The 25,127-nt window shown below is 36.8% G+C and overlaps 2 protein-coding genes across 4 annotated transcripts in view; one reads left to right on the top strand and one right to left on the bottom strand.

Moving 5' to 3' along the window:
* LOC128983925 (myotubularin-related protein 13-like) overlaps positions 1 to 25,127 on the top strand; it is a 29,844-nt gene continuing 4,717 nt past the window's right edge. The window contains exons 1-7 of one of the 3 annotated variants that reach the window (XM_054403204.1): positions 8 to 599; positions 3,670 to 3,827; positions 7,110 to 7,246; positions 9,525 to 9,696; positions 14,618 to 14,715; positions 22,217 to 22,346; positions 23,445 to 23,601. In XM_054403204.1, the coding sequence (XP_054259179.1) occupies positions 3,822 to 3,827; positions 7,110 to 7,246; positions 9,525 to 9,696; positions 14,618 to 14,659 (357 nt within the window). In that variant the 5' untranslated portion in view covers positions 8 to 599; positions 3,670 to 3,821 and the 3' untranslated portion in view covers positions 14,660 to 14,715; positions 22,217 to 22,346; positions 23,445 to 23,601. Of the gene's footprint in view, positions 1,602 to 3,669; positions 3,828 to 7,109; positions 7,247 to 9,524; positions 9,697 to 14,617; positions 14,716 to 22,216; positions 22,347 to 23,444; positions 23,602 to 25,127 lie in introns of all 3 variants that reach the window. The other 2 variants (XM_054403203.1, XM_054403202.1) reach the window with 2 other exon arrangements.
* LOC128984815 (uncharacterized) overlaps positions 22,969 to 25,127 on the bottom strand; it is a 55,824-nt gene continuing 53,665 nt past the window's right edge. The window contains exon 4 of the mRNA XM_054404184.1: positions 22,969 to 23,344. Coding sequence (XP_054260159.1) covers positions 23,331 to 23,344 — 14 coding nt within the window. The 3' untranslated portion in view covers positions 22,969 to 23,330. The remainder of the gene's footprint in view (positions 23,345 to 25,127) is intronic.

The raw sequence follows: 25,127 nt of genomic DNA, 5'->3' as shown, positions 1-25,127 counted from the left end.
GTCGTGACAGTCTTTATCCATTTGTTGGAGTTCTCACCACGGTGTCTTAATTTCGGATATTGGAATGTCTGGTCTGGGAGTGTGTAGAGCCGTCCAAGACGGTCTGGTTGCAGCCAGACGGTCTGGTCTGGTAGTGTGTGGGAGGCTTAACGTTTCTGTTTGTCATGGTTTACTTTTACTTGTCATCTTGTATTATTGAGTAATAATGAGTACTAGGTGAAACCCGTCGAAATCGACGGTTACTTTCAAGGCGTACGCTAATTCATCTGCTGCAATAAATTGAGTGAAATTATACATATTTTGAGCATTTAGCATTGTTTAAAGATTAATAAGTGTAAAAACAATAATGATATTAATTGCGTTAGTTACCAAAATATGGTTTATCATTCAATGAATAAAATATTTCCCATTAGTCTTATCTGGTATCTCTTCCTTTGGAAGAACCTTTATAGGTAGGCTACCAGTATTAAAATCGTATTGGTGGATCTTTTGTAGTTAAACACTTCCGTGATTCCATCAGTGTAATGCAGATTAATCTAGGATTTTATTTGAAAAAAATATCTGTTTGTTGGGAAGACACGTTCTAACTTCAAACAGAGGTACTGTATATCCGTTACAGTGTAAGATTGAGTTTTCCTTCGTCACGTCGTGTCAGTCAGTTCATATCGTACTTCTGTGCCTACGAATCACACACAAAATTTGCCTATGCACATTTCTCTAGCAATGTTTTGAGAAATTGGTTGTGGGGTTACTGTTAAAGCTGGAATTCCTTGACATGGGAGATGTCAGTTAGTTGTCTCAGCCTTATCAATTACATAAAGTTGTCAATATAATCTCTCTACAGAATGTTAGGTGTAGTGGAATATACTTGAAGTAAAGTTGGATTTTATTCTTGAACTGTTAGGGGCCTCCTCAATTATATGGTCGTGCGGCTTCATTGGCAACAAATAATGCAAATGATATGATACAGAAGAAAATCAATTTTAAAATCAGAAAATAACATTGAAAATACTTCTTTTGGACAATTCTAACTCCCAATAAATGTGTGTTGTTTAAAATACAATATTAAAATTAACAGCTGTTTCATTAAAAATTATCCACATGGCCAAAATGTAAACAAATCTGTGGATGGGTCTTTAAAGGCTTCTGGGACAGAGCCCTAAGCGAATTTACTTCGTTTTTCTTTTGATAACTCATCTACAGACCAAAACCTTTCTTAGGACCCCTCTACCAAGTTTCTACGCCCAGCCGTTCTCTCAAATTAGTGGAGACAAAGTTTCCAATTAAATATTTAGATTCCCCCATGTTAATCTTATGGGAGAAAACCCAACTTTGATGGAAGATCCTGCCCAAACAAATAAAGATATCAAAAATCTAAAAACACTTTGCAAAACTACAGATTAGGTTCATTTGTTTGACACTTTAATCATCAAAATCGGTCCAAAAATGAGGGAGTTCTGTTTACAAAAATCGGCTTAGCGTATTATATATATAGATGTCTTCGTCTCCTTGTAGTCTTGATGAATAACTGTGTTTCTTTAAGATATTCTATTCCAAAGTTTTTATTAATTCATTGCAAACTTGCATCGTACACTTTAAGCGTAAGTACCTGTTTTATTAAATATATATTATCTCTATCTATCAATTACGAGATGTAAACCTAACTTTAACGTTTCTCTGTAATTTGCCAGCTAATTTGTTAGCTTAAGCTCCTCTTTACAACTGAACTAAGTTAGGCCTATTGTTTGTGGTTTGACATGTTAACCAAAATAACAATAATGGTATTAATTATAGGATGAATTAAATGATATTTATTTATAGATCGGATAACGACAGTGCTAATTTCTATAACAGGCCTACAAAATTATTGATGTTCTTAGATTGCATCATGCCTATTCTGCATAAATATATTATTGAAAGATACTCAAAATATCTTGTGTACACAGAGAACTTTGGATATATTATCGGTTGAATTATTAGTTCATTTATGTATTGTTTGCTATGAATATTTAGTCGATAAATATTGAATGTTTGTATCCTACTGATTAAATATTAATTTGTTTTAGGGTCTTTCCGTGCTTTCTCACTATGTTTAGTGGTGCGGCGGTTAGTTTAGGTTAACTTAAGTTTGTTAAGCTTAGGCCTACTTTATGATACTGACAAAGAAGGTAACTCAATATAGTACTGGTATATTTCATCACTAGGGCCTAAAATGACTCTTTTTGACCCGAGGTCAAGCTTTACGGTCGAGACGAAGCAGAGGTAAAAAAATGAGTGAGGGTTAAAACGTCACTTTTTACCTGTGTGGTGAACTATATATTTTGCCATATTGCATCATTAATTCATCTATATAATTAATACGCGAACACAAAGTTTGTCGGTTGACCTCCTCCGCCATTAACTAACGATTTTATCCATTGACGTCGCATTGGAAAGAGCGTGTCACGTAGATTTGCAAACTGGCCTTACATTTTTGAAACAGTCCCTTGGGCTCTGCCCCAGTGGCATTTAAAGTTCCTATGTTATCCTTATGAAAAACATAATTGTTTACATTTTGATCAGCTGTATAATTTAATTGCTGTTATTTATTTTTCAATTCAACAAAACGCATTGGGTACATTTACTGATTTTGTTGTAATTAGGTATTTATTATTTTAATTTACAAAACCAAATTCGGTTATTTTACAGGCCGTTACAGAATGTAAACAGTTCGGTACATTGATGGTTAAAATCGATAGTTGACCTATCGATGCACATCCCTAATTTGATGGTCCAGGTCTAGGCTGCCTACCGGATGTTTTATTTTTTTTGCTTGGATACTTTTATTTTTTTTTACCTTAAAAGAGTCAAAACTTCAAACTTAAGTAGGTTTTTAGGCCGAGGCGGTAATTGTTCATATTTATATATATATCTATTAATAATAGGTGCACATAATAAGGCCCTTAAAACTAAATACTAATTGCTTACCTGGTAAGTTTATTTATATTGGATCCATTGGCCTCGATGGTGCCACAGGCATTCACGTCTGTTTTAGCGAATTTCTCTTTAGGGAAGTAGCTATTACCGATTTACTTTTTCATTTTTATATCCCCGGAGGCCAAATACACTATTCAATCAAATGTTTATAAATGTAGGCTATATGATATCTATATATATATTGATAGTTCTGTTCACTTTTTAGGGCTACTTTTTCAATTAATAAGTTAAGCAAAATAATAAAAACCAGAGTACCATGAAATTCATTTTTTATTTAAACCAATTTTTACCCCTTAAAACCCCCCGTAAAACCCTGTTTCCATGGCCCGATAATGCTGGTTCGCGAACTCATTCAAGTTTATCCCGCCTTACACCTTCAAACCAAATTTCGTCAAAATCGGACAAAAATTACTCAAGTTATCGTGTTTACGGACACATATTTATATAAATCTATATATATATATATATATGCATATATAAAAATTTGAACGAATGGTGTTTTTGGCCTCTGGGGACATCAAAATGAAAAAGTAAATCGGTCCCGGGCCTAGGTCTAACCATGCCACCTACGGTAATAGCTACTTCCCTATAGGGAAATTCGCTAAAAAGGGCAATAAGAATCATGTTAAATCTGGATGATGAAGAATCGGCCAAAAACTATTTTACTAAATTAAATATTCTAACCGTTTACAGCTCATCTATATTGCACACTATTATGCATGTGAGGGCTTCTGAAGACAAGGTGCCACTGCTGGGGGACGATAATCATAGACATGATACTAGGCATAAAAATTACCCATCCGTAACACAACACAAACTGGAGTTTTATAACAAGAAGCCAACAGATGCAGGTATTAAGTTGTTGTATCATCTACTAAAATAAATATTTCATATAAAAACATTAGGTTAAAAAAAAACTTAAACTGTTTCTAATTGATAGAGCATTTCACTCATTTCAAGAGTCTTACAACATGAAATTACAGTAATTAATCTTTCCATTTTATTTAGTTAATTTTTGTAAGCAATTATTTCTTAATGAGTAATAAGCAGTTTTGACGCCATTCTGTATTTATGCATATGTTTCATGTACATATTGTATAAATATTGAATAAAGCTTTTCTGATTCTGATTCAGTAACAAGACTACAAGATTGACAGATCGTGCCACTCATCCTACACTCATCCATTTATACTTGGCTTAAAATACTTACATTCGTATGGTCGCCATTACAGATTAGTAAAGTAACCTAAAGCAAACCTAAGTAGGCCTACTTGCTAAACTTTTTTTTAAATAGGGGATAAATCTGATAGGTTTAGGAAATGCTGAGGTAAAAAATACAATAAATAGAGATTAGCTTAGTTTGCAGGTTTGTTGCAGCGGGAATATATAGATCTAACAAAAAACCACTAAGTGGTACACTTTCCCCGCCAAGTCAGCAATCCAAAAAAGATAATAAATCATTACTTTTTCCGCCAAGAAAAACAATGTAATGTATGTAAGTTTGGCAACTTGGCGGCAGACTTTTGCTCGATCACTTTAAAAATACCATAAAACTAGTTTCATTGAGCAAGTATCTCTCCCATTAGTACATTGCTAGGTGAGAGCTTATTTTACAAAACTTGACCTTATTTGTGCCACATTTCATAAAATCATAATAGTGATGGTTTTATATTTACTGATTACCTCGAAATTATTATACTTAGTTGGACTAATTAATTAGAGAAGTTGATTTGTGAAATTATCCACGAACGTAACTTAAATGAAAAAAAAAAACCAAGCAAAAGTCTGCCGCCAAGTTGCCAAACTTACATACATTACATTGTTTTTCTTTGCGGAAAAAGTAATGATTTATTATCTTTTTTGGATTGCTGACTTGGCGGGGAAAGTGTACCACTTAGTGGTTTTTTGTTAGATTTTATTTATTTTTGTAGAAAATTAACCGTTCAAATAAAAATACTCTTTTCTCTGAAAAAAAAAATAAAATAAATTTTATTTGTAACAAAGTAATAACTGCTGCTTCTACTGTTCTGTTAATAACAGCATGTACAAATTCTTTGAACCAATGGGCCATCTTTGATTTGATATTTGTTCATCATTGGCTGTTGTCCAACCTGAAGATGTCTTTATGGTACAAGTGTAATGCCCTCGTGATATTGAATCTCCGTGATGAAAAATTGCTGCTGTAGGTCTGTATGTTTTATTACCTATAGTCACTTCTGTGTGCAAAACCTCCTATTTCCCCATTTTTATTTGTCACGAATAAGTAGACATTTTAATACTAACTATGACGATTGCATTCATAAAATCTCAAAACATATTGTAGGCTACGGCAATATTGTCCTAAAAGCTGTTTACTGACTTTCTAAAGCCATATTTATGTATATAATTGTGTCCAACTAACTAACTTTCAATTGCGTAATATTGTTTTATTTGCTGTGCTATTGTCCACAAAGTTGATCTATGTGGAACTTAATACTACTCCTGCTATCGCTTATTAAGTTTAATAAAATATACATTGATGTGTGTTTAAGACATTGCGTGTTTTAAGGACGAAATGTACGTTTAAATTTATTTTTCCAGGGTCCAAGGAGGGGGGGCTTTAGCAGCTGTAGCCCCCCCCCCCTTGGAACCGTCACGGGGGGAATATCTCTGCTCTAAGTAATTTTATATAGTAAGTAGTTCAAATCATTCGGTATACCTGAAAAAAATACTTTATACAAGTTTTAAAATAATTATCAGCTGTTCCTATAAATTTCTCTAACATTTAAATTTATTGATATTTAATCGCAGCTGGTCCTTCTTTTTATTTTGATTTGTTTTGATTTTAATCCCATGTTATTTAAATGGGCCAAAATCGTCCTTTGAGGGCTTGCCAAGGGTTTATGGGTCAACGTACCGACTTTAGACCCTCAAAAGGCACATCTACACGCTAAGGGCTTTCACACAACATAAAGAACATTAAAATTGAGCCAGTGGTTTGGGCTGTAGGTCCGTCAACATTTAAGGAGAAGGAGAACACGGAAAATTTGTGAATTTTCAAACTAGTTTTTCTTTGCTCAAACACAACCGTTTTTTAAATTCTTTTTTTTATTTTGTTGAGAATGATTGCCCCTATCCAGTAGATGAACAATTATTTTAATAGCTTTTGTTTCTTCAGAGCTATAGACGAGTAAAAAAGCCACTTTGTCACGTCATGTATATATACACTGCAGCAGCTGTGTACCGCTGGGGGACTTGGCGGGGCGGAACGCTGCCGCGTTCCTTAATTTTATTTGATTCCAGTTGCTTCTATTCAGAGCATCCGGCCAACAAAAAAAAACCATGCATTGAACTCGGTTTCCATCATAATCGCTTCACCTCCTTCTTATATTTTTTGTTTTCTCTTTTCCTTCTTCAGGCTCAACTTAGCCTTCTCCTTAATTGCTAACTGACCTATTTCATTCTAATTAGTGATGGGATAACCGAATGGTTTCGATGACCGAACAATCAATAAAATATTTTTTGTGTCAATCGGTTATTTTTAGTTGAATGAATCACCGGATCAATTTTAGTCATTATTCACTGTCCCAAACCACAACTAATTTTTATCTTATCGGAAACTGAATAGCATTTAGTCATTTAGCGTCAATCGGTGATTTTTAGTCGAATAAATCGCCGAGTCAATTTTAGTTACTTGATGATGTGACAAACTTTTTGCTAAATCACCGAATCGCTCGGTAAGACTAATTTAACCGAATTAGGATAAAATAACCGAATTAGTCTGTTCAACATCAATAACCGATTGATTCGGTTATTTTCATTCGGTGATTCCCACCACTACCATTAATCATTTGTGATATCTTTAAGTTCAAAGAAACATGTCCAGCAGGTTTTAGTAAATTTATAAACAATTCCCTCAATCAAAATCACAGTATGATGAGTTGCAGTAATCAGAGCTTGGACTAATCGAGTTCCCACTCAACCAATAGACCAGAAAGTTTCTGAATGGTATGTTTTCTTAGTCATCAATGTTTGTTTGATTCCCCCCAAGCATTAATCTACATTAATTTCCATCCATTGCAAACTACTCAAATAAAATCCAAGCGTTCTCGTTAGTATTGGTTTCCATTGGTTTTGAAGGCTCTCTGTTGTAGATGGATGTGATTGTGGCTGATCTGGACGGAGGCTCTATCCTAGTGCCTGACGGAGTGTCACTACCGCTGCTGCCGGAGCCACTGTTGACCTCTGTGACCGAGGCTTTAGGTCTAGTGTTGCAACCGGACCTCATCTGGTGAGTGGAACAGTCAATCTAAACCTGTCCTCAGGTGAGAAAGTACTTAAAACCATTGACTTTTTGATGCTGAAGTAAACATCCATATGGACAAGCTGTAGCCACTTACAGTGTGTGCTCCAACACTGAGATAGTTGATGGGACAAAATAAGCTATAGCTTACAATAAGTCGTCCCATCAGTTTGAGTTGCTTAAAAAGTTTATTTGATAGGAATCAGTAAATTTACTTCAATGTACATTGTTAGTTGTTCCATTCAACTATGCACATTTTGATTCAAAACTGGCAACAACTTGCACAAGTGGATGGAATGTGTCTAGTTGTAGCAATTAATAGTCAAATTGAATTCCATGTTGATGGCCCCTGAATTACTGTAAGCCTATATGACTAATAATTATGGTACAATACCTCATCAAATAATACAAATTTTTATGTAATGTTAACAACCTACATGTTTTGCCGTGAATGCGGCATCGTCGAAGTTTCAAAGACATCAATGTCACACGCACACAATAAATAAACAAAAACAAACATTTCAATGGCTTATCTATCAATGTCAATTAAATGTTGACATCGATGTCTTATGTTTCGTAATCCCGACGATGCTGCATTTACGTTGTGAGGTACCAAATTTTAAGGGGGCAAAAACGTACCGCTACTCAACAAACACCATAGGTTACCAGTTTTGATCCATAATAGCCTACACTTAGGCCCATGTGTTGGCCATTGTTATGTTTTCAGGTTTTCTTAAATCAAAAACACAGTTAAACATTTTATTTTAAGTTTAGATTTATCAACATCAAAACCATTTGGACATTACTAGATTGAGAGTCACATTTTTACAATAGTCATTGAGGTTATCCCGGAAGTCAGAGCCAACCTTACAAATACAAATCACCAACAACCTTATCAGGAAGGTGTGTATATATAACAGCCATATCTTGGGCTATGGACCAAAGAATGTAGGCCTAGTTTTAATCACAGTGAAGTATAGGCCTATACACAAACTCATACGACATATTTATCAGTACGACATATAATAACCTCAAACCGGTGTTTGTTGGCAGACGACAGACGGAAATGTAGGCCGGCTCAACAATTTAATTTCTCGGCTCCTTCTGAGCACTCTAGGGAAGAAATTTGAGTGTGGCCTGTTCAAGAGTAGGCCTAGCCTGACTTTGGTGAATACCAGTATATTTCCCCCCTGGAATTTTACGTCACAACGGCAAAACATGTAGGTTGTTACCTGATATCAAAATTTTGGACTAGGCTACTTGATGAGGTATTGTACCATTAATTATTAGACAATAGTCAAAGTGAGTTAAAACCCAGCAATATTAACTCAGGAAAGCTGGAAAACAAAAAGAAACTATCACATATTACTGGATAACAGTCAAAACCAGAAATAACCCTTAAAAGAAAACCATAATTAAAAACATCAAATCAAATCAACATCATGTTTATTCCAGGAAGTAAAATACATTGTTACAATACTTTGTCAGTAAAAATTTTATAGTTATGCAATAGTTTATAGTTATGTAATAATATACTGATATAGTCATTAAATATGAAATGCCTCTCACATAGGCTACTGCCCGTGCGTGAGAGATTTTCGCTAGCATAATACTGTGTTATGTTATGCAAATGTTTGTCCCTACATACGGTACGTAAAAGTTTCAGGATCATTATTTTAACAGTCGAGTTTGATAAACAAAACTGACTCATTCAAACCCTCTCAGGGCTGGGTGGCCGAGTGGTTACGGTGCTGTGCTCTCCTACTAATTAGAAGGTCACCAATTTAATCCTGAATAAAGTCATTGGCATTTTGATGGTTCAAAACTGGACCCAGATATCCTCGATCATTGGGCTTGGTTAAAGGTTTTTGTTTTTACTAACAAAAAGTATCTCACGCAACCCAATTATAGACCTAGATAAGCCTTAGTTGTGTCAAGAGTCCCCATCTCATTATTGAGAAGTGGAATCTCCTACCTAATCTATTTATTTATTTATTGCCAACGGATTTCCCCAATTTACAATAAGAATTACAATAATAGTGAGATACTCATCATGACTAAATACTAAAACTAAGTAACAATGCAAAACTGATGAACAATACAATAGGGATACATGCAAAATCTAAGACAGAAAAAAAACTACTTATACCTAGGTAACTATTATACCTGTTTCTGATTTGCCTCTTCTAATTTTACAATTTCCTGCCCCAAACACCAGCGTGCCTATTGCCTAACTACAGTTACAATGTTGTGTTTTGTGTTTCAGTGCAGACCATGCGTTCCCCCCGTCACCCCCGCCACCGCTACCCCCACCTGTGGTTCTAGACAAGCAGATCAGAGCTGTGTTCATGCGGACGTTCGCTCAACTACTGCAAGGCTATCGTAGCTTCCTCACCATTATCAGAATCCACCCAAAGCCCGTCATCACTTTCCATAAGGTAAACACTTTTACTTTCTTCCCCCTATAAACTCACATAGTATGTAGAGAACGTATTTATTTCATCAACATTTTTGAGTTAGAGTTTTGAGGTAAAACATCCGTTTTGGGTCCCTTTGAACAAAAAGTGCTTTTTAAAATGATTGTTAGTGTTTCTGTGTCTGTGTTAACAGAGCTACAGACTACCTTTAGTCCAATTGTTATGCAATTTGGTATTTGAGTACTAGGCCCCAATAATGGAAATTTTTCATTTAAAACAATTAAAATTGTTAGTGATAATTTTTTTTAACACCCATTAAATAACAAGTGTAATTTTTATAAAAACTGCTTTAACGATTTTGATAAATAGCTCAAAAATAATACTTTCCCCTCATACAATGCAAGTTTGTAGGCGATAGCCTAGACATTTATTTAACCTTGAATGAAATTGTGTACGTTTTGCTGGTCAAAGTTATGGTTTTTTTTGTAATTTTCCCATAAAAGCTCATTGTTCACTTATCCTAACATTCATTTAAAAGTAGTAGGATATTAAATCTTAATTGGAGAAAGCTTGTGTCGGTTTGGTGACAGCCTACCGTTAATTTTGTACTGCATAGGTATTTCAAATGCGTTATATTAGTTATTTGAGATAGTAGTACGTAAAGAGTTTTTTGTTTATCTATAAAATTACTCGTCAGGAGACTGGGAATAGGCAAGTCAGTAGAAAAAAAAAAAAAACAGAATTTAATCATGCCAACCCAACAAAAAGTATTATGGGAAAATTAGGAGGATAGCCAACAACTTCAACTTTACGTCTATGCTTAATACAAGTCAATCCGTTGATTATAGGCTTGAATGTATGTAATAGTGGAACGGTCATTTTTTGACTGATGGGTTGGGACAAAGGCCCTGACCGATCATACAATGACCTATTGGCAGTTCTAGAGTAAATTTTTCTTGACAATTTAGATGATAGACAATATACTTTATTTACATAGATGCGTATATGCGGCCCCATACAGTTTGAATTTGGCTGCGCTAACTACGACTGCAGGAGGAAGAATAATATGCTGGGTTTGTCACCATTCTATTTGGGGAAAAATGCTGATTCTCGTTAGGCCCCTTTTAGACGAGGTAGCCTGGCGACGTCGCCAGTGACCAAACTGGCTACTCAGCTTGTCAATGGTCATTGATTCTTATGGATGTTATTACACGAGGGTAGCCAGCGACGCAGCCACACTTTGGCGACCGACTGGCTACCGAGCCCCGTCGCCACTGCGGTAGCCACTGGCTACCCATATTGGCGACGCTGCGTTGTAGCATATGGAGCTTATTACACTAGGTCGCCACTCGGTCAGTTCATATCACGGGGGTACTTGCACACTGTTGTGTTGCGTTGTGTTGTGTTGTGAGTGGGTGAATTGTTCACTTCAGTTAAAAAAATGTCTACATCTGATTCAGTCGAAGGGATACGCGAAGATATGAAGAAAAAAGAAGAACCTCCGAAAGGCGAACAAAAGAATATTTTTCTCTTCCTTTGAATTTCTTCAGAAGTAACAGAAGGAGAATATACTTATAATCACTAATTATTCACTGTAAACATACCGCCCATAACAAGTTCAAGTACAAGCACTCACAACAAAATGAGTAACGGCGGTAAAATTCTAGCTACTCAACTGGCTACTAGGTTTGGTGGCCAGTGCGTCGCCAGCTACTGTCGCTGGCGATGTCGCCAGGCTACCTCGTCTAATAGGGCCCTTATATATATTGTTTTGCGCTAGCTTGACATGCATCACTGCACCGATGTTTAGAAGTTAGAACTCAGCTGACATTTTTTTTTTTTTTCAATTCAATTTATTTATTTGGAAAATCTCAAAAATATTACAACATTTCATAAACAAAGCTTGCTGCAAAAGCCAGGAAAAATTGGCTTGTCTGCAGCTCATAGAGATAAACTTGTTCTAGATAACAATGTACTTTGTCCCTTGGTCAGTCTTCTCCATATTACACTCTGGTTTTCCTTGTTTCTTGTCAAGATCTGCTATTTGTTGTTTTAACTTATTCTCTACCTTTCTATATAAGACTAGCTTGCTTTAAAAAGAACTTGAAACAATTATCTTAAATAAATAAAATATATAACAATAAATAACATGCATTAAATACTTCTCAACTTTAACAATAATATAATGAAATAATTTTTTTAACAATACAACAATACATAACTAAATAAATAATTAAATAATTTATAATAACAACAATATTAAACCAGTTTTAATGGATTCCTTGAGATGACAATACTAAAATAAATAACGTGCATTAAATGATTTTAACTTTAACAATAATATAAAAAGAAAGTAATGTAATAAACAATGTTTAAATGGATTTATTGAGATAACAATGCTTAAGCCTAGATTTCAAGACTCTAAAACTAGTTATATTTTCTATTTCAGTTGGCAATCTATTAAAAAAAAAAGTTGTGTGTGCAATTACGTATTTTGCTAGTTTGTTTGAAAACAAAGAAAAATTGTGCCGAAACGTTGCGCTCTCTTTAAGATAATGAAATTAGTGAATACTTATATGATGACAGGTTGAGTGATAAATCGGAAGTGAATTATTACGAAAATTTTATGACAATATTAGTGTTCAGTGTGGTGATGGTGATGAAGGGTTAGGCCTAACAGTGGATGATGTTTTTAGACCTCAATAGATTCCCCGGTAAGTGGTGATTATATTTCACATGATGACACAATAAATATTGATAGTAGGCCTACATGTATTTTATGTAGGGAAATAAATTCTCTACAAAATGTATATAATAATGAGTAAAAGTTTTATTTGAATAAAATAATTTTTATGACAGTTTACTTGGAAAAACTTAATAAAATTGTACAAATTAGATTTTTTTTTTATTCAACATTTTAGAAATTTATTATTTTACTAGCAGTACCCGCGGGCTTTGCCCCGTTTTACTTCATAAGTGAGCTCGTTCGCATGGCTCAATCACGTCCTGGTTGAAGTTCGTTCGCTACGCTCACTCTGGAGCTCGTTCGCTGCGCTCACTTGCTTTCAGGTTAGCTTGTTCGCTACGCTAACTCGCCTCCAGGTTGAAGTTCGTTCGCTACGCTCACTCACCTTTTGGTTGCAAATTAGCTGTTGTCATAAATAAAAAAAAATAATAGTGCTGCACCCTGTTGATAATCCTTGTAAGTTTTTAATGCTTTTGCATATCATAGAACCAACTTTTTAGTTGAAACAGCTAACTAAATTCTTTAATTCCCTTTTAATATGAATACTCATAAGGTTAACATGGGGAACTATAGAGCCACTGGGGCGGAGCCCGAAAGATAACTGTTAAAAATGTTAGTTTATAATTTTTTACAATTTAAAAAAGTCTGAAAATTTGCAAAAAATACCCAGGCTGGGGAAAGTAGCATGACCTAGCTTACTGAGATTCAAGAAGTTAAATATGATAGTTTTCACTGCATATTTTCACTATTTATATTTTTTTTTGTATTTGGATTTTTCCATCACATTACTAAAATTGACTTCTTATAACTCTTTGTCATCCAAATTTCATATTCAAACCTTTAAACCGGTAACAGCCAGTTGGTCACAAGGAAATCCCTGTTTTTGGTTGTCACATTATTCAAGAGACTTACACACTAAAGATCATTAGACTTTGTTGTGCTGGTTAAGAATCAGTTCTTTGAATCTCAATCCAGCCTTGTCTAACTTGTCGTAACTAGCTAGTTGCTGACAGCATGAACAAAAGTGTAAAAAAGTGTATGCATGGCTTTACCTGGGCAAAAATGCATAAGAGAGACACTAAGTAGTACTGATTGGAACAGGTGTTCACTAACCTGGATCTCATAGTAGGCTGCAGATGTAGTCTTAGTCCTCAGGGATTACCCTTGTCATATCTTCAACATAGCCCTCAGACTTACAATCTTAAACTTCTACTCTCGGTTAAAATAAAATGCTCCTTACTTTAATATTAATAAAATAAAAATATCTTCCTTTCAACAAACAAAAATAAACGTAATAATTTTGATATTGATATTTTTATATTGAGCAATTACCATTTGATGTGATCACTTGGACGAATTGGTAATACCTTTGACTGGCAATACTCAATGGACCACATCACATGTTTAGTTGTTGATTGTTTTATTTCTTCCGTTCAAACTTCATTTATGTAGAATCTATCCATATTTGAAATATGTATTTAACTTAATCAAATTATTCATCCAGGCTTAGGAGTTTACTATACTCAATAAATATTTTGTTATATTGTACTAGTTGTTACCCAGGGGGATTCATCCCGTTTGACTTCATAAGTATTAATAAAACTATTGATTGCTTAAGTTAAGCTGAAATAAACAAAACAGAATACAGTAGTAAAAACAATCACACCTGATTTTAATGAGGTAATAAATTGAAAGAATAACATACAATAGTTGAAAGTTCCCTTTGGAAAGCAATTACGACCTTAAAGGGCAATTTATGAAATAATGGATAGTTTTGCACAAAGTTTCTTGTCATGACGAACATTCCAAGTATATGGTTGATGGGGGTGTGACTTGTAGTTTTCTCAAAAGTTCATGGATACTTTGGGCTTTATATATGGATGTGTAACGGTAAAATGTAACACATGTGAAAAGATTCTTCATTCTCTATCCAACATAACAATGTCCTATCCTTTCTCACACCTATTCAACATAACAATGTGATTTCTGTGGTAAGAATTTTGTTAATAGTACACGGCAATCCATTTCCTTAATAGGAAAACTAAAAATTGGCCATGTTTTGTGGATGAAAAATGTTTGTAGTTCCATTTTCTCTGCCAATCCCTCCACGGTAAACACAATAATTCCAAAGAACTATAAAGCAATATATTGTTTTTTGGTAATTTGTAGAGGTAACTAATGTAACTATCTTTTTAGGTTTGGAGACTTGTAACAACATCAATTTCATCTTCAACTTGATCTTCACGTATCGTTGTTGAGAACGCTGCAGAATGTTTGAGGAGGGCCTTTCCGAGGTAAGACAACTGATTTTATTTTCATGTTTCTATTTGGAAATGTATACATGATTGTACCCTTGCATTGTGTCATGTAGTAAGAGCAATAATTGTTTAAATTATAAACAAACCTAGGGGTGGTTTTTGGTACCAAGCCTTGTCCCCCTTTTGTACCAAAGTCAGAACATCAAAGTTTATAATTTATAAAAATTCATTAAATTAAAAATAAATTCAATAAAAATTCAATTCATAAAAAAATAAATAAACCTATAAAAATTCGGAAGTTCTAAAAGATTATATAATAAATTTATTATTATATTCTTTTGATGAGTTTTCCACCTCCCAGAAATAGATATAGTATTTTTTTTTTGTTTTTGACACTATTCACTGTACCACCTATGTACATTAGGTATGATTAATAAAGGTGTTTGAATATGAGCAGTAATATAAAAAAAAAACTTTTCATTTAGGTCTACCAAAGAAGTTTTTAATATTTTACTAAAAAACAAACCATATAATTTAAAAAGAAAGTGGATGCCAAACTACGAATGGGAGACATTCAGGAAAATTGTTTTCCAAAATCTTTTTATGTAGAAAGATTTTAAACTGAAACATGTTAAACGATCTTCAGATCATCACATCTCTTGTTTATGTTAAACATCAAAATTAAGCACAGTAATTATTTTCTACAAGTTGTCACCATTTACAAATTTATTAGGTAAAATTCATATACTTTGCATAGCAATTTGTAGCTTTTGACAAATTTGCCAGGAGTTATACACCTTTGACTTCAATAGTTAAAGGTTATACTTATTTTGCATCCTTCACTAACTTGTTGTTCCTTGGCCAAGCATTTTTTTCATAATATGCTCGGGAATCACCTTCTTCGGGATCCTTATTTCAATGTGAGTTTTAAATCATGACATTTTATTCTGTAGTTGTATTAACCTAACTTCAATTGCAATGCTAAGGCTCTGTTTTGGACAGCCTATGGTGAATCAAGGTCTGGGTTTTGTCCCAAACCAGTAATCTTTCACCTTTACAGAGGTCGGTCCTTTATTACTGTTGCATGACTATATTCACAAGAGAACTAAACCGCCCCTAGCAACAAGTAGCTTAATTTTCTTAAACAATACGAATACACAGATGGCTGCGCTTTACCTGAACAGTAGTGTGGGCCATTGGTGGGATCATTCCGGGGGGTTTGGGGGTCATGGAATTTTGAAAATAGGTTTAAATATACATAAATTAGACTGGGTTTTTATCATCTGAAGCACCTGATTAGAAGTTGGGTTAGTTAAAAATGGTACGTTATTTCCTACTAATAATAATTTGTTATTATTGAAATAATGGCAAGAACTCCATTTTTAAATATTAACTCACAATTAATTCTGAAGATTGCAGTACCGTTGAAGTAGGCCTAACCCCATTTGAACCAGGAACATAAACACACTTCACAATAACATCACCGCCTTTAAATTTATGATCACTTAATCCGTAATATGGCTACTGTAATAAATCTGTACAAATAATATTACAAAACTAACTAAAGGTGTTAACATTATTTCATAAAATATTACAACTACAACTCATTTGCCAGTTGGTGTACAACATACACGGCGGGATGTAAACAGGGCCGTCCCTGGGGTTAGCGGCGCCCGGGACAAATGTGGTCGTGGTGCCCCCCCCCTCCCCCCCCCAGTAATAGTCGCATTCGCATATTTTAATACTATGTTAATACGGGATGGACAGGATTGAATTTTTAGTTCGGGGTGGGATTTTTTCCTGTGCATAAACGACAGTCTTGAGTATTGCAGTTACCAAAAAAGACAAACAAAATTAATTTTTAGGCCTATAGAAACTTGTGACTCGCGGTCGAAATGTCTCGCGGTCACAGCGTGATCGTCGGTATGACTCGCGGTCACGGCGTTATCGTTGGTATGACTCGCGGTCACGGCGGAATCGTCGGTATGACTCGCGGTCACGGCGGAATCGTCGGAATGACTAGCGGTCACGGCGTTATCGTCGGTATGACTCTCGGTCTCGGCGGAATCGTCGGTATGACTCGCGGTCACGGTGGAATCGTCGATATGACTAGCGGTCACGGCGCGATTGTCTGTATGACTCCGCGGTCACGATGCGATCGTCGGTATGACTCCGCGATCACGGTGCGATCGTCGAAATGACTTCGCCTCCTGCGTTAGTGGAATTACCGTGAACATCACTCGCGATAGCGGCGTCATCGTTACTCGCGAAGCGGCAAAATCGCCGATGATCGGATCAAATCTCGTCCCAAAATAATCCCGAATAAAATGTAATCAATAATCATTTCCTGATAATCGGGATTTTTCCCGAAAATTTCCCGAAATTTCGGGTTAATACCAATAGCCGTTGCACGGCGCCCCCTCAGCCGCGGCGCCCGGGGCAACTTGCCCCGGTTGCCCCCCCCTTCGGACGGCTCTGGATGTAAACCAAGCTACACCAACGCTCAGCACTCCCAGGGAGAAAATTTAGAATCAACGTCCAGTGGGCCAGCTCAAATCTGCCCACCATGCTCCATATTACAATGCATTATTCCCTGATAGTCAAGCGCCGCCGGCTGGAGTTGCCTTGTCCATTACGTTCTTATGGTGGCTAGAAGGGCTCAAAATCCGTGGCCAATGTGTTACGAGATGATTGCATTTTTTTATTTCAACAAAAGTTATGACCCGTTGAAAGTTCGCAATTAATTTATATCGCAGTTTATTGAATAATATCAACCAAATAACCTATCAAGTAATTACAAATATAATTTACTGTTTATTTCGGGTGGACCCGGCCCACTAGGCCCTTATGGAAGCGCCGCCACTGTGAATACAACTAAACCAATTTGATATTGTTGTAGTTCTTAAAAATTTTGTCAGTTCCTTACAAAATTTCATGTAAATCGGTCATCGGTCATCGGCCACACATTTTATACATTTTTACACGTCTGATGGTAATTTAAATATCTAGTGCACTGTGCGATTAGAAATTGTCTTTGTAGTTTTGTAATTGTTTTCCAAGGGAGTCCATGGAGTCTGACGGCCATCTTGGATTTGCCCGCCATAAGAGCACTGTTAACCCTTTGAGGGCCAACGTCCGGGGAACCGGACGTTTTTAAAACGAGCCAAAAGTGCCGACGTCCGGCCGACCGGACGTTTTTAGAACGAGCCAAAAGTGCCAACGTCCGGCTGACCGGACGTTTCGTAATGATCGAACAGTTGTCATAACAACCGAATGGATACTCGGATTCTTTTAACCCATATATTAACATTGAGTCGAAAGTTACTAGATGCGATACATCGATTTTCGTTGGCCGAAATATCAAAAATTCGATTTTTACGAAATTTTAACCTAAAAATCGCCAGATCGCGCTCGGCATTTTTAGCGCGACCTTCGGGAAAAATCATCGGCATTTTTTTAGCGTTACTTTTATTTCTCGCCTGGCACTCTAAGGGTTAATTTTGTTAATTTCAAACAGACGAAAATACCAAAGGGATTGTAATTGGAATATCTAGTGCACTGTGTGATTACAAGTTGTCTTCCTACTGTTGTAATTGTTTTATGAGTTATACCGTCTAGGCTCCAAAGACTCTTAACCCTTTCATCTATCATTTTAGGGCTCCTCCACCATGCCCTAGGTTTAATTTATTATGCAGAACATTAAGCCTACCTGTATTTTAACTCCAAATTATAGCTTCCTAATGATAACAATAATAATTTATAAATAAAAAAAGCTTTTTAAAATACCATATTTTTTTAACGAACTAAAAAGTAGGAAATAATGTATAAATATGTAGAGAGGAAACAATACTGCAAGATATAAAACAAAAAACCTGGGGTGCATGCAATAGCTAATTCACTATTATCATCTACAGTAATTCATTGCATGGCCCCACGTTTTTTCTTTTAAATCTTACAGTATTTTTTCTCTCTACATATTTATAAATTATTTTCTACTTTTTAGTTTTTAATGTGTAAATATATTAAATCTATTTTATATAGCCTGTTAATACATAACCAACCCTTTTTAACTGTAATCAGTTGTTGTTGCTACTATTCTCATAATCCTAAAACTTTTGAACCTCTCGGGAGCAGAACCTGTACCTGTTAATCTCTGCTCTTTAAACAAGCTGTCGTAGGTAAAAGTATTTACAGCTGACTTCAATTGATATTTTTACATTATTCCAAAATGTAAACATTGAAAATGTGGAAGCCCGTGGGGCGTAGCCCAAGGGAAATCTATATAAATAAAATTAGAGTTTTGTCTGTACATTGCTTAGAATAATGAACTTTTTGGTTATTTTTACATTGGTCAGAGAAACCGAATCAAACCTTATCTCAATTTCTGTCTGTCTGTCTGTCTGTCTGTCTGTCTGTCTATCTGTCATTCTCTTGGTAACGCTAAAATACGCACTTTATTACAACTACTCCTCAATAACTATAGCACTGTCCCGCCTGAAACTTATTTTCCAAATACTATACATATATGAGATGGTTTTAGACGTATTTCATCGAATATGAGACAGTTAGATATTTAACAGTAAACCCTTGAAAATCAAGTTTTTGTCGATTTTTGACGTGGAATTTCTGGAAGCCCATGTTAACCTTATGAGAAATGAAATTATTGAATCTTAACAGCTGTTTCAATTAAACAAGTTGGTTCTGTTCTGTGATGTTCAATAGCATTAAAGTTACAAGGATTACCAACAGGGTGCAGCACTAGCACTATTATTTCTTTTACATTTATGACAACAGCTAATTTGCAACCTGGAGGCGAGTGAGCGTAGCGAACGAGCTAACCTGAAGGCAAGTGAGCGTAGCGAACGAGCTAACCTGAAGGAAAGTGAGCGCAGCGAACGAGCTCCAACATACAGGTGAGTGAGCGTAGCGAACGAACTTCAACCAGGACGTGATTGAGCCATGCAAACGAGATCAGATAGTAAAAATAAAAGTAAGCCTACCGTTATAGGATCGACCGGCAGACACAGAGGTAATTTAACCTTTTATTGATTGTCATACCGATCCGGAACAACAAAAAACAACATAAAATGAAGCTATGTATAATAGTTTGGCCAGCATATCTTAAAATATGCAAACCAACTGCTGTTCGTTATATAAGAAGGTTTCAACTGAATATTATAAGATCCCCGTGCGTAGAACGGGTACACAGCTAGTATGAAAATAAAATGATATAATATTGCATTGTTATCCATTTGTGAGCTATGTTTCAAGTATCAAGTCTGTAGCTCATTGGGAAGTTAGTTTAAAATTGATTGCAAAATTTGTACGGAACAGACAAGAAAGCGAGCTAATAAAAACGTAAAAAAAAAATGTAATTTGTTTTAGCTGTAATGTGTAACGGTTGCAAAACGGCCAATGACTGGAGAGTCAAAAGGATTAAGAGTCTAGCATTGAAGATGTTCTATAATACATCCAGGGCCGATTTACCGAATAGGCACGGTAGGCACGTGCCTAGGGCGCGAGGCAATTGGCTTTATTGGGGGGCGCCAAAAATTTGGAAAATGAAAAAAATTAGGTTATAGGCCTATATTTGCATGCGATCGCGGTAAACTTCCGATAACATCTCACGGCCGTGTAGACATCGTAATCGTCTCCCACGTTTGTGGCAAGTTTCTAACTATTTTCCGCGGTTGGGTCGTTTAGACATAATTATCGTCTTCCACGATCGAGGCCATAATATATGAACATATCTCGCGGTCGTGAGGAAATTAACATCCTCTACCGCGAATGAGGCAAAATTCTACTTTTCCTGCGATCGTGTGGCCATTATGATCGTCTTGCGCTATTGCAATAATCACCCCTCGCAGCCGTGAACACATAATTATATCCCCCGCTGTCGTTTGGGCATAGTAATCGCCTACCGCGATAGCGGCAAAATGGTAATCATCTCCGGCGGACATATGGAGTTAATCGTCTTCCGCGAATCAGGCAAAATTCTGTTCTTTTCCCGCGGTCATGTGGACATTACCATCGTCTTGAGCGATCGCGGCATAATTGTGATCATCCCTTGCGGTCGTGTAGAAATCATTATTGAATCTCCCGCGGTCCTATGCAGACATCACAATCGTGTCCCGCGGTCATGAATACATGGTAATCGACTCCCGCATTTGCTGCAAAATGTTGATGTCCCGCAGTAGTGTAGAGATCGTCTTCGTCTTCCGCAATCGCGGCAAATTTCTTACTGTTTCCCGTGGACGTGTGGACATTATCATCCTATTCCGTGATCGTGGCAATATTCTGATCATCCCTCGCGGCTCCGTAGATATCATCATTGTGTTCTGCGATCGTGAAAAATTCTTATCATCCATTGCGGCCGTGTGTAGACATATTATCGTCTACCGCGGTCACGTAAACGTCACTGTTGTCATGCGCAATCACGGTAAATTGAATACTCTAGGTAGAAATACAAAATTCACACATAATTCCCGGTTCAAAAACTCCCGCTTTGATTCCCGAATTTCTCGGTCGGTGGACACCCTGTTATATAAATTGCAAAGGGGCGCTACTATTAGTTGTGCCTAGGGCGCTGATAGGGTCAAAAACGGGCCTGAATACATCCTCTTTTTTTAGTAACTGTTACGAGTTATGTTTAAAATAAATTTAACTGTGTTTGTGTAGTAGATATTTTTAAACTAAGGTGTATCACCATGACCACCCAAAAAAAACCATTATGATATTTGTACCAATTGACAAACTATAGGCCTACATGGGCTTTACACAAACATTAGTAAGCGACACATGATTATTACCGGTATTAAATGTTTAAATAAAATTATTTGTATCACTACCTCTCAAACATTCGTAGAGAGAGCATATAAAATGGTGCAAAATTACGCTTTTCTCATCTTTTCAGCATGATTCTGAGAAGTTGGCAGACAAAAATGTTAGATTTTACAATTTTAAAAAACTTGTATTAGGTAATTAATTGTAGTAATTGTATTAGGTGTATTATTTTACATGTCAAGAGTAAAATTTGTATTTTCTCAGACTTTATGGAGTGCATCAGTACCTACACAATATTCCTTGAAAACTGGGGTACAGATAAATAGTCTGTTTTTATTTGACATTGCATTAATTAAATCTTGTGTCAAGCTCCAGTTTTTGGGCACTATGACATAGCGAGTATTCCTAAAGTATGAAGGACTAAGTTTCTCAATGCATTGTGCAACTGCTCAACATGGTTTCTATGCACTGTGAGATCGGTTTATCATAAACAAACACAAAAATTGGAAGGCAAGCTGCAGACAAAAGTTAAAAGTTTGCAATCTTTTTTGCAGTGTGTATAGTCAGCCACACAACCATAAGATAACTTCCGAGTTCCTACTATTTCAACAATTAACTCTCTAGGATATAATCTTGAAAACTTCAAAGTATCAGTATAGATATTAGAATATTTAACTGAGAGCTGAGTAGGGTTGATATGTAGAGCCATTCAGCGTGTATTGTGCAACTCTAGCTGTGATTTTTGTATGTCCAGGCTCCGTAACTGCCCTGGGTGTGGCTGGGATTCTCAGTTCTGCTGGACCTCATGGAGAGTAAGTTGTCCAGGATTGTACGGCTTTGCTACCACTCCCCACCACAACGGAGGATAAGACTTCCCTGATCTTGTGAGTAGCACTTTTATTCTATTAGCACTATTATTATTAATGTGTGTTGAAGTTAAAATGAATGTATTTCATAATCAGTCTAAGACTATTTTTGGACTGAATGTAAACTGTAATTGACTCACTCATGTGGGATAAAGTGGTAACTGGGTAGAGCAGTGTAGGGTCCAGTGGCTATTGGATAGAGTAGCATGATACAGGATACAGGTAGCATAGAAATGCTGAAAAATTACACCTCTTTAATCTTTTCTTTTCAGCATAGTTATGAGATGTGAGTAGGATATTTACCTAAATAATGAGTTGGATTTTACTGTTTTCGGAAACTTAAAGCAAATGGAATTTTAAAAATTAATTTTATGTAGGCCTATCAATTTTTTTTTTTTTTTTTAGACTACAGGGTGTATCAGTATACATAATATTCCTTAGAGCAGTATTATTTAAGCCCTGCACCCTAAGTTTTAGCCGAAGCGAATCCCGCCAAAATCAGCAGTCAGCTGTGACATAGCCTTTTAAGTCAAGTGTGTACAATACTACCTTACTGGCAAATTTAAACTAACTCTCCTGTATTTAACTTAAAATAACCTCATCCACGATTAGGTTTAGTCAGAAAAACTGTTTAGGTTAATATCATATTTTATTTACACCAGTGTTATACAATTGATAATTTAGTGTGACCACACGGTTGCAAGACAATTAAAAGTAAATCATATAAGCACTCATCATATAAGTAATTATATAAGTTGGGTGTATAAGTTGTAGGATCATATATGGAGATGACAAATCATGAAGTTCTCAGTTGGGTGAATCCTGGATGTTGTTAAGTAATCCAACTGCTCCGATGTTTGTCCAAGTTTCCCTTTCAGTGTCTCACAGAGCTCCGACCAGAGAGCAGACACCATTTCTCTCACTCGCTCCCCATTGGTGTGGTTCTGTAACATTTTCCTGGTAACCGGAATAGCATCTACGGAAGCCAAGGAAAAAGAGGTGTCATCGTCCATAGCCTGAAACAGTACAGGAGGTATTTAACAGTTAGCTAAGTAGGCATGATATGTAGTGCAATTCAGCGTGTATTGTACAACTACAGCTGTGATGTATGTCCAGGGTTTCTCCAGGGTAGCTTTTGCCTACCCCGAATGCTGCTGGGATTCTCAGTTCTGCTGGACAACATCTGGATTGTAGGACTTTGTTACTACTTCTTAGAGGATGTCTTTCTCCACCAGAATGGAGGATTTACAATGCTCAAGACTCCTAAGATCATGTGAGTGGCCCTTATAATCACAGTCATTAATTAATGTGTGTTAATATGGTTTGGAGGGTACAGAGTCTACGGGGTAGAGTAGGGTAGGGTATGCGTACGTTATGAGGTAAGGGAAGCACATGGTACAGAGATTTTGGGTAAGGTAGGATAGGGTACAGAGTTTATGGGTTAAGGTAGCATAGGGTACAGCGGTTACAAGGTAGGGTAGCATAGGGTACAGAGTTTATGGGTATCATAGGGAACAGCGGTTATGAGGTAGGGTAGCATAGGGTACAGAGTTTATGGGTATCATAGGGTACAGCGGTTATGAGGTAGGGTAGCATAGGGTAAAGAATTTATGGGGTAGGGTAACATAGGGTACAGAGTTTACTGGATAGGGTAGCATGGTGTACAGAGTTTATGGGTATCATAGGGTACAGCGGTTACGAGGTAGGGTAGCATAGTGTACAGACTTTATGGGTATCATAGGGTACAGCGGTTATGAGGTAGGGTAGCATAGTGTACAGACTTTATGGGTATCATAGGGTACAGCGGTTACGAGGTAGGGTAGCATAGTGTACAGACTTTATGGGTATCATAGTGTACTGCGGTTATGAGGTAGGGTAGCATAGGGTAAAGAATTTATGGGGTAGGGTAGCATAGGGTACAGAGTTTACTGGATAGGGGAGCATAGTGTACAGAGGTAGTATAGTTACAGGGTAGGGTAGCATAGGGGGTGCACGACTACTGGCAGGTAAGTTTGGAGTGCAGGGCCTCTGTCAGGCTAGGTTGGGGTGCACGGCTACTGGCAGGGCAGTGTTGTGCACGGTGAAGGGCTACTGGTAGGACTGTGTTGGGTGCAGGGCTACTGGTAGGGTAGTGTCGAGTGCAGGGTAGTGTTGGGTGTAGCACTACTGGCAGGGTAGTGTAGAGTGAAGGGCTACTGGTAGGGCAGTATTAGGTGCAGGATTACTGGCAGAGTAGTATAGGGAGCACTCCAATGGGAGGAGTGTACGGTGCAGAGCTACTGGTAGGACTGTGTTTGGTGCAGGGCTACTGGCAGGGCAGTGTTGAGTGCAGGTCTACTTGCATGGTAGTGTTGAGTGCAGGTCTACTTGCATGGTAGGATTGAGTGCAGGCTTGCATGGTAGGGTTGAGTGCAGGTCTACTTGCATGGTAGGGTCTAGTGCAGGTCTACTTGCATGGTAGTGTAGGGTAACGGAGCTTATAAAGGGGTAGCGTTGTGTTCGGAGGCTAGGAGTTAGTGCAGTTCAGGGTGTAGGGCTACTGGGAGGACAGTGCTGGGTACAAGGGCTACTGGTGGGACAGTAAGAAGGCTTATAGCTGGGGCTGGCTTTACAGTTGGAGTAGGGTAATAGTTTAGTAAAGTGGCTATCGGTAGGGCAGTGTAGGTTTATGGTAGGGAAGATGGAGTGCAAGAGCTGCTGGTTGGTATGTTATATTTTTATTTGTTATTTTATGCTGGGTGTAGGGGCTACAGGGTAGGGTAATTTAAAGCCCCATTAGACCCTGCACCGTATCTAGCG

This window comes from Macrosteles quadrilineatus, unplaced genomic scaffold (genome assembly GCF_028750875.1).
Source record: "Macrosteles quadrilineatus isolate MER2022 unplaced genomic scaffold, UCM_ALF_1.0 Scaffold_2__2_contigs__length_208266976, whole genome shotgun sequence".
NCBI classification, from domain to species: Eukaryota; Metazoa; Arthropoda; class Insecta; order Hemiptera; family Cicadellidae; genus Macrosteles; species Macrosteles quadrilineatus.
This window is presented reverse-complemented; position numbering and strand designations above follow the sequence as displayed.